At 41.8% G+C, this 17,780-nt stretch overlaps 1 protein-coding gene across 11 annotated transcripts in view; it reads left to right on the top strand.

The window, feature by feature from the left end:
* The window catches only part of ACOXL (acyl-CoA oxidase like), a 345,680-nt gene that overhangs the window by 175,285 nt on the left and 152,615 nt on the right, over nucleotides 1–17,780 (top strand). For 8 of the 11 annotated variants that reach the window (XM_043918764.1, XM_043918767.1, XM_043918771.1 and 5 more), the window contains exon 11: nucleotides 502–642. In XM_043918764.1, the coding sequence (XP_043774699.1) occupies nucleotides 502–642 (141 nt within the window). The remainder of the gene's footprint in view (nucleotides 1–501; nucleotides 643–17,780) is intronic. The other 3 variants (XM_043918765.1, XM_043918772.1, XM_043918774.1) reach the window with 1 other exon arrangement.

A 17,780-nucleotide genomic window follows, 5' to 3' on the forward strand; every position in this document is an offset into this window, starting at 1 on the left:
TTGTTGGACTGTCTTCAGAAACTCTCGATATCTTATTATCTTAACTCTGTTTTAGAAGACTCAGGCATTCTGTTATCTGAAGTTGCTGTTCAGTTGCTCAGTCGTGTCTGACTCTTTGTGACCCCATGGACTGCAACACACCTTCACTATCTCCCTGAGTTTGCTTAAACTCATGTCCATTGAGTCGGTGATGCCATCCGACCATCTCATCCTTTGTTGCCTCCCTTCTTCTCGTGCCTTCAATATTTCCCAGCATCAGGATCTTTTCTAATGTGCCGTCTCTTTGCATCAGGTGGTCAAAGTATTGGAGCTTCAGCTTCAGCATCAGTCCTTCCAATGAATATAGTGATTATTTCCTTTAGAAATAACTGGTTTGATCTCCTTGCTTTCCAAGGGACTCTCAAGAGGCTTCTCCAGGTCCGTGTTAGAAAACATCAATTTTGAATTACTTAAAGGCAAATGAGTTTTTGGGATGACGTTGCCTGTTAGATTTCGGTAAAGTTTTGTTTGTTTGCTTCTCTCTAGCCGGAGGCAGTTTGGACCCAAAGCCAGGGAAGAGGTCAAGATTATTGAGCACCAAACGCAGACCCTGCGGCTGATGCCTCATCTGGCCACTGCCTTGGCCCTGACCTTCGCCAGCAGGTGAGATGGCTCCAGGGGTTTGCCCTGTTTCTAAGTGAGTCTGTGGTTTCATTAATAGGTGGGACAGGAGAGGTAGGCAGAGGCTTTACTTTTTTTCCTTTTTTCTTAAAAATTTTATTATTTTTTATTTTAAAAAGTTTACTTGTAACTTAGAAGACTCCTAAGAGTCTTCTAGGACACTAGAAGGACTAGTGTTTTACTAGGACACTCCAGAGTCCCTTGGACAGCAATGAAATCAAATCAGTCAATCCTAAGGAAAATCAGCCCTGAATATTCATTGGAAGGACTGATGTTGAAGCTGAAGCTCGAATACTTTGGCCACCTGATTCGAAGAGCTGACTCATTGGAAAAGACCCTGACGCTGGGAAAGATTGAGGGCAGGAGGATAAGGGGAAGACAGAGGATGAAATGGTTGGATGGTATCACTGAGTCAATGGACAGGAACTTGGGCAAACTTCAGGAGATGGTGAGGGACAGAGAGGCCTAGCATGCTTCAGTCCGTCGGGTCGCAGAGAGTCAGACATGACTTAGTGATTGAACAACAGCAGCGCTTTTAACTGCAAACACAAAAAAGTCTGTGGTTAAACTCTAGTGTCAGGTTAAACCTGACATCTGAATCTTGATGGTCTGTGTATCCTGATGGACAGGAGCCATGAAGAATTTGGGAAGACTCAGACTGATGTTTCTCCGGAGTTTCTGAAAGAAACAGACTCAACCCATTAAAATTTTTCTACCTCTGAAAAAGGTTCTGTTTGTACTACTATTTTCAAAACTAGGTCAAGGTGTGTACACTGATGTATTTGCAGGGGTTGGGGGCATCGCTGTTGAATAAAAGAGCAGTAATCGTGCTGTCAAGTCACGCAGAACTTCACATGTTACAGCTGGCTCTTATCTTTGTCTCATAAGCCCTAGATGTTGTCTGGGCAGTTGTGTGTTATCACCACGTTGTGAGTATCAGAAATTCAGGGATTTGCCTGAGACTGTGGCTCGGTGGTAAAGAATCTGCCTGCAGTGCAGGAGACACAAGAGATGTGGATTTGATCCCTGGGTAATGAGTAGGTATATGTCTAACTGTGTAAGAAATCACCAGTTTTTCAGGAAGTTAGTACCATTTTATACTCTCTCATGGAATGTGTGAGTGTTTCAGTTGCTCTGCATCCTTGCCAGCCATTGTTATTTTAAGCTTTTGTCTTGTTTTGTTTTAATTTTAATTTTTTTGTCTTTCTAACAGGTATAATTTTATTACCCTAGTAAATAATGGACTTCCCTGATAGTTCAGTTGGTAAAGAATCCACCTGCAATTCAGCAGACACCGGTTTGATTCCTGGGTTCAGAAGATCCCCTGGAGAAGGGAAAGGCTACCCACTCCAGTATTCTTGCCTGGAGAATTCCACGGACTGTACAGTCAATGGATTCGCAAAGAGTCGGACATAACTGAGGGAAATGATGTTGAGCATCTTTTCATGTGCTTGTTTGCCATCTGTATATTTTCTTCGGTGGAGTATCTGTTCAGATCTTTTACCCATTTTAAAATTGGGGTGTTTATTTTTTTATTGTTGGGTATCGAGTTCTTTATATATTCTGGGTAGAGTCTTTGGTATCATATATGTGATTTGTAAGTGTTTTCTCCTGGTCTGTCACTTTTCTTTTTATCCTCTTAAAAGTGTCGATCAGAGCAATAATTTTAATTTTGATTTGATTTAATAGCTTTAAATTTTGATTTGTCTTGGAATTGGGTAATGTGAGTTTTTCTTTTTCAGAATTGTTTTGGCTCTTCTCAGTGCTTTTTGCCTTTTTGTACACGTGTTAGAATCATCTTCTAAATGTCTACAAGATGGCTGACATTTTGCTTGAGATTGTGTTGAATCTATAGATCAAATTGGGAGAATTAACTTCCTCATGTTGAGACTTCCAGTTCATGAACACTGGGTTATCTCTCCATTTTTAAAATTCTTCTTAGATTTCTACTCCAGTGTTTAGTAGTTTTCAACATACAGATTCTGGACATATTTTGTTATATTTATACCTAAGCGTTTTACTTTTCTTTGCTGGCACTTATTTATTTCTAGTATATAGGAATTACTTTAGTATATTGATCTATAATCTTGTTTGTAGATTTTAATATATATGGGATTCTTCAGATTACCGATTTCTTCTTGAATGGATTTACTTATTTCATGTAATTTACCAATCTATAGCAATAGGATTGGTTGTGGTATTCCTTTATCATCCTTCTAATCCCTGTGGAATCAATAGTGACTTCTCTGTCTCATTCCTGATTTTTCTTTTTGGTGTTGGATTTTGCTTTTTAAAGTGGATTTTTATTGGAATATAGTTGCTTTACAATGCTGTGTGAGTTTCTACTGTACAACAAATGAGTTGGTCACAGAAATACAGCTGTCCCTTCAGCACTGAGCAGAGTTCAGTGCCGTGTGCTATATGGCATGTTTTATTAGTTATATATATATATACATATTTATATTTTATATACATGTACTATATACATATTCATATATGTATAAACTTATACAACTAATTCAAACAAGCATTTTGATTATATAAATTATATTTGATTATATAAATTATATTTGATTATATAAATATATGCATGTGTATATACATATATAAATATGTATATATAACTAATTAAAATATACATATAAGAAACACATTTTATATATGTATATATTTATGTAACTACTTTGTGCCTATTTATATATTATATTTATGTACAATTATATCACTGCAGATGGTGACTGCAGCCATGAATTAAAAAGACACTTACTCCTTGGAAAAAAAGTTATGACCAACCTAGACAGCTTATTAAAAAGCAGAGACATTACTTTGCTGACAAAGGTCCATCTAGTTAAGGCTATGGTTTTTCCAGTAGTCATGTATAGATGTGAGAGTTGGAGTATAAAGAAAGTTGAACACTGAAGAATTGATGCTTTGGAACTGTGGTGTTGGAGAAGACTCTTGAGAGTCCCTTGGATGGCAAGGAGATCCAACCAGTCCATCCTAAAGGAAATCAGTCTTGAATATTCATTGAATATTCAGCACTGATGGTGAAGTTGAAACTCTAATACTTTCGCCACCTGATGTGAAGAATGGACTCATTGGGAAAGACCCTGATGCTGGGAAAGATTGAAGGCAGGAGGAGAAGGGGATGACAGAGGATGAGACAGTTGGATGGTGTCACCGACTCAATGGACATGGGTTTGAGTAAACTCCAGGAGTTGGTGATCGACAGGGAGGCCTGGTGTGCTGCAGTCCATGGAGTCGCAAAGAGTCAGACACGACTGAGTGACTGAACTGAACTGATATATATATATAACTTTATATATATCTTATACACAGTATCAATAGTGTATTTGCAAAGCAGAAATAGAGACACAGATGTAGAAAACAAACGTATGACTACCAAGGAGAAATTGGGGGGTTTGAAGACTTGGGAGATTAGGATTGACACATGTACATTTCTGATATTTTGTTCTCTCTCTGTCTCTCTCTCCCCTTCATCAGTTTGCATAGGTTTATCAATTACATTGTTTTTTCAAAAAACAGATTGAATGCAGTTGATTTTCTCTGTTGTTTTTCTGCTTTCAATTTTATGGGTATCTGCTTCAATGTTGATTATTTCTTTCCTTCTGTTTGTTATGCTTTAATTTGTTCTCTCTCTCATAAGGTTAATGTGTTCTCTGTCTCTCCCAAGGCTTTGGGACCTTCCTTATTGCCTAATCATTTAGTACAAAATTTTTTCTCTAAGCCTCACTTTAGCTACATCTCTGCTTTTGATATGCTCTGTTTTCATTTTCACTTTCATTCTGTTCAAAACTTCTGCTTTGACTTCTTTGGTTATTTAGAAGTTCTGTCATAGTACTTCTAGTACAAGAATATCTTACGAAAGATTCTGTTCTTTCAAATTTAAGGCCCAGAACACACACGCGCGCGCGCACACACACACACACACGAATCTAACAAGTCCCACGTTGTGAAGGATATGTCTTCTGTTATAGTTGGGAGGGTGGTTCTATAAATGTCAGTTAGGTTAAGTTGGTTTATTGTGCTCTGCAGACCATGCACATCCTTACTGATTTTCTGCCTCTTGTTCTGAGAGAACTGTACAGATTTGCCTATTTCTTCTTTCAGTTTTATTAGTTTTTGTCTCTAGTATTTTGCCATTTTTAAGATGCATATACATGTGAAGATTATTGTATTTTCTTGGACAGTTGATCCCTTTATCATCATGTAATTTTTGTCTTAATCCTTGAAAACATTCCTTGTCCTGAAATCTGTTTTGTCATATTAATATATTACAGCTACTCCATGTTCCTTTGACTTAGTGTTTCATAGTACATCTTTATCATACATTTGTTTTTAACTTGGATATCCATTTGAAGTGGGTTTCTTTATAAAACAGAGGACAGTTAGGTCTTGATTTTTTTTTTAATCTAACTTGAAAATCTCTGACTTTTAGCTGTTGTGTTTAGACCAATTGCATTTAAAGTGATTTGTGATATGTTTGGATTAGTAGACAGCTGATTTTTATTTTTTCCATCTGTTTTTTTGTTACTTTTCCCTTTTTTCATGCCTGCTCTTAGACTGAATGAATATTGCTGATTATTCCATTTTATCTCCTTGATTGACATTACTTATACTTCTTTTGAAAATATTTTAATTGTTAACCCAGGGTTTATAGTACACATCTTTAGTGAATTAGAGTCTACGTTAAACTATTATCTTGCCTCCCCTGTAGTGTAAGGACCTTAAACAGTGTATTCCCAATTCCTCCCTTGCATCCTTTTTCTGCTATTGTTGTCACATAATTTACTTTAAAATATGCTGCAAATATGCAATACATTGCTACTGATTTTCTTATACATAGTCATGTTTTAGGGCAATTAAAAATAAGTAAAATAGAATTTTTTTTACCTTTCTTTATTCAGTTGCCAACATTGTTAATTTACTTATGTAGATCCAAATTTCTAATTGATACCATATTTGTTCTGCCTGAAGAATTTCTGACATTTCTTGTAAAATAGGTCTGCTAGCAATGAATTCACCCCATTTTTTTGGGAGAACGTCTTGATTTCTCCTTTTCTTTAAAAAAGACATTAGCAGTATACACAGAATTCTGGGTTGATAGTCTGTTTTTCTTTGAGCATCTTAACGATGTCACTGTATAGGCTTCTTTTTTTCCATTTTATTTATTTAAGCTGAAGTGTCATTGCCTTACCATGTTGTGTTAGTCTGCGCTATACAACAGCATGAATCAGCCGCGTGTTCACGTATTTCCCTTCCTGTTCGAGCCTCGCTCACACCCCACCATCCCACCCGTCCATGCTCTGTAGGCTTCTTGATTCTCATGAAAGAACAGCCACCATTTTTCTGTCTGTTTCCCTGTGTTTGCAGTATATTCCCACTTTAACTGCTTTTAAGAGTCTCTCTTGTTCTTTGATTTTCAGGGTCTGATTATGTTGGCCTAGGTGTGGTTTTGTGGTTTTGTGTGTCTGTGCTGTTTGGAGTCTGTAGAACCTCTGGGATCTGTGGGTTGAAGTTTCTCATCAAATTTGGAAATATTTTGGCCATTATTTCTTTAAATATTTCTTCTGCCTCTTTCTTTCTTTCCCTCTACACAGATGTTAACTTGCTTCATATTGTCCTACATGTCACTGAAGTTATGTTCTTTTTTTTCCTTTATACTTCAATTTGGATAAGGTCCATGGATCTGTCTTCAAGCTTTCTGACTGTTTTGTATACAATGTCCAATCTACTAAAAAGTGCTGATCCCTCCCTGGAATTCTGTTCATCAAGGCTCCTTGAAGCTTTTGTTCTTTGACAGCACTTTGGGAAAATATGATTTTTATTTCATCCACTTTCTTGCTGTTATTAAGGGATCAAAAGTCTCTGGTGTCCTATTATATCTTAGCCCCGTGACGTTTCTTTTAACCTTATTGATGTCATCTGAAATTGTCGCTCTCTACAAAAGGTTGCTGTTCAGTCGCTCAGTCATGTCTGACTCTTTGCGACCCCATGGACTGCAGCACGCCAGGCTTCCCTCTCATTCTGTCACTATCTCCTGGAGTTTGCTCAAGCTCATGTCCGTTGAGTCAATGATATCATCCAACCATCTCATCCTCTGTTGTCCCCTTCTCCTCCTGCCTTCAATCTTTCCCAGCATCAGTGTCTTTTCCAATGAGTCAGCTCTTCGAATCAGGGTAACATATTGGAACTTCAGCTTCAGTATCAGCCCTTCCAATGAATATTCAGGGTTGATTTCCTTTAGGATTGACTGGTTTGAACTCCTTGCAGTCTAAAGTCTAAAGACTTTTAAAGTCTAAAGACTCAAGAGTCTTCTCCAGCACCACAGTTCAAAGACCTCACATACCCCTTTTGATCTTACACTTCCTGACTTGCTTCAACTGAGCCAGATAATTCTTGACACAAAGGTTGGTTTTCAGTGGTTCTCTGATGTGCTTTTTAAAAACTACAGACTCTCTGCACCTACTCCCATGATTCAGATTCACCTGATCTAGGGAGCATCCTAAGGAATCCAGAGTTATTATGCTCTTAAGTTCCTTGGTGATTCTTATGAGCAGTCAAAGCTGAGAATTGCAGGAACTTTTTAGGGAGTTTCCTAGCATGACCTGGAAATAATTTTCACTAGTAGTTAAGAAGCAGCAGTATTAAATTATCATGAACATTTATGGTGGATCAAAATAACTTGACAGTAAAACCTAAGAATGTTTTGCATGTATGCCAAAGGCAAACAAAATTTTTCCTTTGAATTTTTTGCCCAGCGGGATTTGTGATATTATGAAGAGGGAAGGGTGTCTATAAATTCTTAATCTACAGCTGACAAATCCATGACAAAAGAAGTTACTGGACCACATAACAAATAGGCAGTATATATTCCACATTGATAAGTTTACATATATATACACACAAACATATATTCGTATACATGTGTATATAAGTTTATATATATATACATATAAACACCCATCTTTATATATAACAAAAGTGTTATATGTATCTACGTATTTCCTTTTTTCAACTCCATCTTTATTCTTTATTTATTTATTGTGAAAATAATAGTTATACTTTATTTTTATTTGGGGTATAGCTGCTTTTACAATGTTGTGTTAGTCTCTGCTCTACAATGAAGTGAGTCACCCACAAGTATGCATATGTCCCGTCCCTTTTGGATTTCCCCTTCCCCTCCTCCTGCACACCCAGGTCACCACAGAGCCCCGAGCTGGGCTCCCTGGGCTTTATAGCGAGTTCCCACCAGCTGTCCACTTTACACACAGTGGTGTGTGGAGCTGTGTCAATCCTAATTGCCCAGTTTGTTCCCTCCCCTTGCCCGCTGTGTCCACATGTCTGTTCTTTGTGTTTGTGTCTCTGTTCCTGCCCTAGAAATAAGATCACTGCACCATTTTTCTGGATTCCCCACATATGCGCTAATATACAATCCTCGTTCTTCTCTTTCTAATTTACTTCATTCTGTATGACTGTTTCTAGGCCCATCATCACTACAGTTGACTCAATTTCATTCCTTTTTTTTTTTCTGTAACACAGGAAGGATTTGGTGAGGGTGGGGGAGGAAAGTCTTGGGGTGGGGGTGGGGGGGAATCCAGAGAACATCAAAACCAAGGCCCCTCAGATCCCCAGGTGTCAAAGGTCCTGGGGGCACTGTGTCCTCAGGGGCATTCCTTTTTATGGCTGAATAAACATCATATACCTTGATTTTGTAAGAAGTGTTGCCACAATTACTAAGATTTAAAATTTCTCTCGATTTTTAGAGAGACACTCCTCAAAGGCCAACATCAGAGAAACAGAGATCACAGTTCTAGTTTTACGTTTCAAGGGAGAAATGAGAGGTAATAAATGGAAGTGAAAACATAAAAGTGAAAGTGTTAGTGCCTCAGTCATGTCCCACACTTTGCGACCCCATGGACTGTAGCCCATCAGGCTCCTCTGTCCATGGAATTCTCCAGGCAGGAATTCTAGAGTGGGTTGCCCTTCCTTTCTCTAGGGGATCTTCCTGACCCAGGGATCAAACGTGGGTCTCCTACATTGCAGGCTAATTCTTTACCATCTGAGACACCAGGGAAGCCCCAATAAATAGAAATTAACTGGTACATGGAAAACTCACAGGACCATGTGTCACGCATGTGTGAGGCAGTGTTGAACAGGACGCATCAGACGTGCTCACCACACTGTCAATCTAATTGCCCCAGGACCTCCCTGATTTTCGTGACCTTTACCTGCCCTGGCCCTCAGTGGCCTCTGGTCTAGTTCAGTGTCCCCAGCATGGCTCTGTTGCCCGCCCTTGTTTTCCTTCTCTCTGTCCCTCAATAGCAGAAGGAGGTTGACCCACTGAAAATCTGGTTAAAGGAATCCCCGGGACAGAGTGCCGCAACTGTGCAGAGAGATTGTCTGTGTTTTAAGACAATGCTGAAAAGAAGGTGGCGTTTCTGTGACGAAGTCTGACTTCCCTATTTCTCTCTCATTTACCAACCCTATTGCCTCTCCTCCTCCTGATAAGGGAATAGTTTAATGCAGTTGGTTGTTACATGACAAAACTTAATGCTAAGTACCTTTCCCTAACACCCTACTTGTTAAAAAAATTATTTTTAAAGTTTTCCTGCACCAGGCTGCAGGGTGTGTGTGCATGCATGCTCAGTCATGTCTGACTCTTTGTGACCCCAGGGATCGTAACCCCCCAGGCTCCTCTGTCCATGGGATTTTCCAGACAAGAACACTAGAATGGGTTGCCATTTCCTCCTCCAAGGGATCTTCCTGACCCAGGAATCGAACCCACATCTCCTGCATTGGCAGGTGGATTCTTTACCACTGGGCCACCAGTGAAGAATCTACCTCCCTGATAAGGGATTGAACCTGAGTCCTCTGCATTGTGAGCATGAAGTTTTAGCCACTGGACCATTAGGGAAGGCTCCCCAAACACCCCACTTTTTAAAAACTAAGGTTATCAAAACTTGGTTACATGTTCCTTCTTCCAGTTCCTGTGGGCACAGTTCTAACAGTCAACTGACTTCAGTTTCAGGGTCTGGGTAACCTGAAGTCGGATGGGTTAGATAGATGTTTGTTCAATGCATTGGGTTCCATTCAAGTGTAGAGAAACACTTGTGAGAGTCCAGACCTTCGGGTGTGTGTGGCTGGAGTTAGGTCATCCGGGAAAACACCCCACCAGCCAGGCTCAGCAGCCCTGCCTGTCTTCCCATCTAATGTAACAAAAGCAGAAAAGAGTCAGAGCTTCACGTCACAGTAAAATGCAGCTCACGGAAGGGAAATGGGACAGCTTCTTGCAGGGCACGTCACGTGTATCCATGTCTTCAGCAGTCATACGGCATCTTGCTAGTAGGGCTGCCAGGTAAACTACAGCCTCCCAGTTAACTCTGAGTTTCAGATAGCCAACACACGATTCTGTAGTCTCAGTGTGTCCCTGTGACAGCAACAGGGAGCGTGCACTTAAACTAAAGATTAAGCCCTGTTTATCTGAAATTCAGATTTTCCTGGGCGTGCTCTGTTTCTCTTTGTTGAATCTGGCAGTCCTGCTGGAGTCAGACGTGGTCCCTGCCACATGGAGCTCTGCTGCTTCGTCTGGGTTTTGACAGTGGTGGTTTGGTAAGCGGATCTGGTTCCCAAACCCTTCTCCTTGCCCATTGCCTCTGCAAGTCTGGAGATGGGGTGGGTCTGCCCGGGCCTTAGCAAGCCCCCCGCCCCCCAGCCCACTCCACTCGTGTCCTCTTGGCCTTGGCAAGGAGGGGACAGAACCAGATGTCCTTCGGCACCTGCTTGCCCTAGAAGAGGCAGGACCCGTCTCCCACCTGGCTGCTCAGCTGCCGGGCAGAGCCGACTCAATGGGGAGGGGGCTGGCTCAAAGGGGGTGTCTGTTCCAGGTGGTGGGGGCCCCCTGAGGAGCCTGCCAGGTCTTCCTCCCTCCTCTGCCCTCCTCCCCTCATGTGTGGCAGGTCCCTCTCTAGGCCTGAGGACTTGAGAGCCAGCAGAACCGTCACAGCCCTGCCGGGGTGGCCCGTTTCCCTGTGCCTGTGCTTGCCCATCCTCGGGTCACTTACTGTCCTCCGTGGGGCCCCTTCTCAAGCTGGGGTGCCAGTGTCTTCCATCCATCCTGGCCCAGGGCTATGCCTACGGACTCCTGGCGTCTGGGTCTTACTGAACCTCTGCGTTCTCACTCACTATGACAGTAATTAGCGATTGTGATGGCAATGTTTCTGTTGTTTAGTCGCTAAGTCGTGTCTGACTCTTTGAGACCCCATGGGCTGCAGCACGCCAGGCTCCTCTGTCCATGGGATTTCCCAGGCAAGATTAATGGAGTGAGTTGCCCTGCCCTCCTCCAGGGGCTCTTCCCAACTTAGGGACTGAACCCGTGTCTCCTGCATTGGCAGGCAGGTTCTTTACTGCTGAGACACCAAGGGAGCCCATCTGGTGGGAATACATGCCCCATAACTGTTAGTTGCTGTGTGGCCATTACCCCAAGACATCTCAAGCTTTCCACACCCATCCTGCCAGTTATCACATTCTGGTGACTTTTCCTTCTGCTATGAAATCACTTAAAGCTCACCGTCTCCAGCATCTTGCCAGCTCCCTCTCTTGTCTCTGTGCACCCCACATCCAGCCTGGCTCTGGTCAAATCCATTATCCACAAGCTCCACACCTGAGATGAAATCTGAATTCTTACCTGCTGGCTGGGGCACTCCCACGGGCTCTTTCTGTCCTCTGCACCGGAAGAAACTTGCTCCTCATGTGGCCCCTGGAGTACCTCCACCTGCCTGGCCCCTAAGACCCCCAACCCACCTGTCACCGCTTCAGTCCTTCACCCAGGCCTGGATCAACCTATTTCCTGCTTCAGCCTTTCTTACAGGCAGCCTCGCCCCTCGCCCCACCACTCACCTCTCACATCTTTGCCTCCCATCACCTGGTAGCTCATAATCATCCTTCAAGACACAGTTAAGGTTGTCATCTGCCCTAACTCACCTTCTTCCCTGAGCTCCTCCTGGAATTTGTTGTTGTTCAGTCACTAAGTCATGTCTGACTCTTTGAGACCCCATGGACTGCAGCACGCCAGGCTCCTCTGTCCTCCAATGAGGACAGACTCCTCCTGGAGTTTGCTCAGATTCCTGTCCATTGAGTTCTTGATGCTATCCAACCATCCCATCCTCTGTCGTCCCCTTCTCCTCTTGCCCTCAATCTTTCTCAGCATCAGGGTCTTTTCCAATGAGTTGGCTCTTCGCATCAGGTGGCGAAAGTATTGGAAATTCAGCATCCATCCTTCCAATGAATGTTCAGGGTTGATCTCCTTTAGGATTGACTGGTTTGATCTCCTTGTTATTCAAGGGATTCTCAAGAGTCTTCTCCAGCACCACAGTTGAAAAGCATCACTTCTTCAGCACTCAGCCTTCCTTATGATACAACTCTCGCATTCATACGTGACTATTGGAAAAGCCATAGCTTTGACTATACTTACCTTTCTGTTGACAAAGTGATATCTCTGCTTTTTAAGATGCTATCTAGGTTTGTCATAGCTTTCCTTCCAAAGAGCAAGCACCTTTTAATTTCATGGCTGCAGTTGCTACCAACAGTGATTTTAGAGCCCAAGAAAATCAAATCTGTAATTGCTCCCACTCTCCTGAAATAAGGAGGGCTTTATAGGCCTCTTGGAGCAGCATCCTGGCCTCCTTTACTCATTGCACTGTGACTCTTGGTTTACCATCATGAATTCTTTGAGCATAGGAATTGTGGATCCCTAATTTGGCATCACCACATCTAAGAGTTGCCTGACTTTCTGCATGGGGTATTTCAACTCAACTGAATGAAATTACCTTGTGTGATTATATCACTTTTGGCCATGAGGCTGTTTGGAGCTTTGCCTTTAAATATTTTGATGGTTTTTGAAGCAGAAGTTATACATTGTGAGGGTGGCATCCAGGGCTAGTTGGCCAGGGCAGTTGGTTGGTGAAGTTTCCCCTTGGAATCATCTAGTGGGGTTTGCCACAAAAATGAATTTCCTAGCTTAGAATGTCTCTGACAACTTCTTAAAAAGCTCAGTGTGTATGAAGTGCCAGGCAATAGGAGTATTTTAGGTTTGCCTCTCCTGTTATTTATTCCAGCCCACATGGGCAGCTCAGCAGTCCAGGCTGCGTTCCAGGCCAGGAGGGACCCCTTCACCGTTGTGTTGCTGTCTTTTTTTTTTTTTTTTTTTAATGTGGATCACTTGTTTTTTCAAGCTTTTCAAAATTTTTTTAATAATATTCCTTCTATTTTGTGTTTCAGTATTTGTGCTGTGAGGCATGCGGGATCTTATCTCCCCAACCAGTGATTGAACCCACACCCACTGATTTGGGAGGTGAAGTCTTAAGCACCGGATCACCAAGGAAGTCCAATGCTTCTGTCTTGGACTGGATCCAGGCCTTCTCATTTTGCCCAAGACCTGTAAAGATAAAATTAAGATGGTAGCTTGACACATATTTAATTGCCTGTCATGTACCAGGCACTGTCCTAAGATTTTTACATGGAGTAAACTCATTTAATGTCTTGTGACAACTGACCAAGTTTCTCTCTTTCTTTTTTTTTTTTTTCTTCTTTTCTTTTCTTTTTTTTCTCTTTTTTCCAATCCCGATCCCCCCTCCCTCTCTCTTTCTTTTTAATGGATGTCTCCATAGCACCTACCTAAAACTGTGCCTGTCATAAAGTAAGATTTTATTAATATTTTTGAATGAATGAATGGATGGAATGATACTTCATAGTCTCAGAAATTCACCAAAGGGAGCATTCCTGGTGGTCCAGTGGCTAAGACTCTGTTCTTCCAATGCAGGGGTCCTGGGTTCCATCTCTGGTCAGGGAACTAGACCCCACTTGCCACAACTAAAGATCCTGCAGCCACAACTAAGACCCGACACAGCCAAATAAAGAAATAAATTTTTTTTTAAAAAGAAATTCACCATAATTCTGTCCTTTTTAAAAAATGGAGTTTCAGGAAAGTTAAGCTTCTTAGAGTTCCTCCACCAAATGAAGACTATCTATAACTATAAATCAAATACTACATATAGTATATTATATAACATATATAGTACTGTTTATGATACTACTGAACTGTGTTTTTAATACAATCCTGAAATCTTATTGCCAAAATGTTTTGTTTACTCTTAAGTAACACAGATTTTTGTAAATGGAACCCTGCCCTCTTGCTGACTTAACAGTTTTAGAGATGCTCAATCTGCAGTTCTCATGAGTCTTGCTCGATGGATGGTGGGTTCTAACTCTTCAAGTGGACGTAACCTGTAAACAAATACTTCATGTTTCTAGAGGCATTACCTGTTAAATAAACAGGCTTGGAGATGTGGAATGTTTTTGCCACAGAATCTCTATTCCCTAATTTATCTTCTGGGCCCCTCCAAGTTTCTTATATCAGACTTTCTTAAGACATATGCCACTTGGACTCTTACATATCCTGAACACAGAAGGGTTTCTCAGAGCTCCTTGGGAAGTAGATGTGAGAGTCTGACAATGGATAAGTGCCACTCAGTTCAGTCCAGTTCAGTTCAGTCGCTCAGTCCTGTCCGACTCTTTGTGACCCTATGAACCGGGACATGCCAGGCTCCCTGCCGATCACCAACTCCCAGAGTTCACCCAAACTGATGTCCATTGAGTCACTGATGCCATCCAACCATCTCATCCTCTGTCGTCCCCTTCTCCTCCTGCCCCCAATCCTTCCCAGTGTCAGGGTGTTTTCCAGTGAGTCAGCTCTTTCCATCAGGTGGCCAAAGTATTGCAGTTTTGGCTTCAACATCAGTCCTTCCAATGAACACCCAGGACTGATCTCCTTTAGGATGGACTGGTTGGATCTCCTTGCAGTCCAAGGGACTCTCAAGAGTCTTCTCCAACAACACAGTTCAAAAGCATCAATTCTTCAGCACTCAGCTTTCTTTATAGTCCAACTCTCAGATCCATACATGACCACTGGAAAAACCATAGCCTTGACTAGATGGACCTTTGTTGGCAAAGTAATGTCTCTGCTTTTTAATATGCTGTCTAGTTTAGTCATAACTTTCCTTCCAAGGAGTAAGTGTCTTTTAATTTCATGGCTGCAATCACCATCTGCAGTGATTTTGGAGCCCCAAAAATAAAGTCTGTCACTGTTTCCACTGTTTCCCCATCTATTTCCCATGAAGTGATGGGACCGGATGCCATGATCTTAGTTTTCTGAATGTTGAGCTTTAAGCCAACTTTTTCACTCTCCTCTTTCACTTTCATCAAGAGGCTCTTTAGTTCTTCTTCACTTTCTGCCATAAGGGTGGTGTCATCTGCATATCTGAGGTTATTGATATTTCTCCCAGCAATCTTGATTCCAGCTTGTGCTTCTTCCAGCCCAGCGTTTCTCATGATGTACTCTGCATATAAGTTAAATAAGCAGGGTGACAATATACAGCCTTGATGTACTCCTTTTCCTATTTGGAACCAGTCTGTTGTTCCATGTCCAGTTCTAACTGTTGCTTCCTGACCTGCATACACATTTCTCAAGAGACAGGTCAGGTGGTCTGGTATTCCCATCTCTTTCAGAATTTTCCTGGAATTTTTTTGTTTATTGTGATCCACACAGTTGAAGGCTTTGGCATAGGCAATAAAACAGAAATAGATGTTTTTTTGGAACTCTCTTGTTTTTTCTATGATCTAGTGGATGTTGGCAGTTTGATCTCTGGTTCCTCTGCCTTTTCTAAAACAAGCTTGAACATCTGGAAGTTCACAGTTCACATATTGCTGAAGCCTGGCTTGGAGAATTTTGAGCATTACTTTACTAGCATGTGAGATGAGTGTAATTGGGCAGTAGTTTGAGCATTCTTTGGAATTGCCTTACTTCGGGATTGTAATGAAAACTGAGCTTTTCCAGTCCTGTGGCCACTGCTGAGTTTTCCAAATTTGCTGGTATATTGAGTGCAGCACTTTCACAGCATCATCTTTTAGGATTTGAAATAGCTCAACTGGGATTCCATCACCTCCACTAGCTTTGTTCATAGTGATGCTTCCTAAGGCCCACTTGACTTCACATTCCAGGATGTCTAGCTCTAGGTGAGTGATCACACCATTGTGATTATCTGGGTCATGAAGATTTTTTTGTACAATTCTTCTGTTTATTCTTGCCACCTGTTCTTAATATCTTCTGCTTCTGTTAGGTCCATTCCATTTCTGTCCTTTCTTGAGCCCATCTTTGCATGAAATGTTCCCTTGGTCTCTCTAATTTTCTTGAAGAGATCTCTAGTCTTTCCCATTCTGTTGTTTTCCTCTATTTCTTTGCATTGATCACTGAGGAAGGCTCTCCTATCTCTCCTTGCTATTCTTTGGAACTCTGCATTCAGATGCTTATATCTTTCCTTTTCTCCTTTGCTTTTCGCTTCTTTTCTTTTCACAGCTATTTGTAAGGCCTCCTCAGACAACCATTTTGCTTTTTTGCATTTCTTTTTTTTGGGGATGCTCTTGATCCCTGTCTCCTGTACAATGTCATGAACCTCCGTCCATAGTTCATCAGGCACTCTGTCTATCAGATCTAGTCCCTTAAATCTATTTCTCACTTCCACTGTATAATCATAAGGGATTTGATTTAGGTCATACCTGAATGGTGTAGTGGTTTTTCCCACTGTCTTCAATTTAAGTCTGAATTTGGCAATAAGGAGTTCATGATCTGAGCTACAGTCAACTCCCAGTCTTGTTTTTGCTGACTGTATGGAGCTTCTCCATCTTTGGCTGCAAAGAATATAATCAGTCTGATTTTGCTGTTGATCATCTGGTGATGTCCATATGTAGAGTCTTCTCTTGTGTTGTTGGAAGAGGGTGTTTGCTATGACCAGTGCGTTCTCTTGGCAAAACTCTATGAGCCTTTGCCCTGTGTCATTCTGCACTCCGAGGCTGAATTTGCCTGTTTTTCCAGGTGTCTCTTGACTCCCTAAGTGCCATCAGGGGAACCACTGTGTCTGGCAGTTGGCCATTCTTCCTCAGCAGAGACCATGTCCTGTCAGTGTTCATCTCATTATTTAAAATTCCTTTTCTTTTAAAAAACTTTTATTCATTTCTTCTTTTCATTTTTGTTGTTCAGTCATTCAGTCATGTCTGATTCTTTGTGACCCCATGGACTGCAGCATGCCAGGCTTCCCTGTCCTTCACAGTCTCCCAGAGTCTGCTCAAACTCATGTCTATTGAATCAGTGATGCCATCCAACCATCTCATCCTCTGTAATCCCCTTCATCCCCTGCCTTCAGTTTTTCTCAGCATCAAGGTCTTTTCCAGTGCGATGGCTCTTCACATTTATTTTCAATTTTTTAATTGGAGGAAAATTGCTTTACATTGTTGTGTTGGTTTCTGTCATACAACAATGAGAAACAGTAGTAATTATATATATATACACACACACACACACACATATATATCCCCTCCCTCTTGAGCCTCTTCTTCCCCCCTAAAAAAAAATCTCAGGCTAGTATTGCGAGGAAATGTTACCAAATCTCTTCTAAGGGAGCCTCGATGATTCTTCCTTTCCTTAGTCAATGTATTTTTCACCCATTTCTACCCTGGGGAACATCCAGGGGTGTGTGTGTGTGTGTGTGTTTAGGGAGGTCAGAGGTGAATCAGGTACATTTTTTAAATGACCAGTCCTGAGATTCTCTGAGATTCTCTCATTACCCTGCAGCCACAGCCCAGGGCATGGATGACTGTACTCTAGCATAGATTTGGAACGCTGTTCACTTCCTCTGGGCACTGACGTGCACATTACTTATAAGGAAGTATGGTGTGCTCAGTCACTTAGTTGTGTTTGACTCTTTGTAACCCCACGGACTGTAGCCCACCCGGCTCCTCTGTCCGTGGGATTGGCTAGGCAAGAATATCGGAGTGGGTTGCCATTCCCTTTTGCAGGGAATCATGTTGACCCAGGGATCAAACCTGGACTAGTGAGAATCAACTGTATAGCACAGGGGACTCTACTCAATGTTCTGTGGTGACCGAGATGGAAGGAAATCTCTCAGAAAAGGGATATATTTATATATATAGCTGATTCACTTTGCTGTAGCGTAGAAATGAACGCAGCACTAATGCACACACACACA

Source organism: Cervus elaphus, chromosome 11, assembly GCF_910594005.1.
Source record: "Cervus elaphus chromosome 11, mCerEla1.1, whole genome shotgun sequence".
Taxonomy (NCBI): Eukaryota; Metazoa; Chordata; class Mammalia; order Artiodactyla; family Cervidae; genus Cervus; species Cervus elaphus.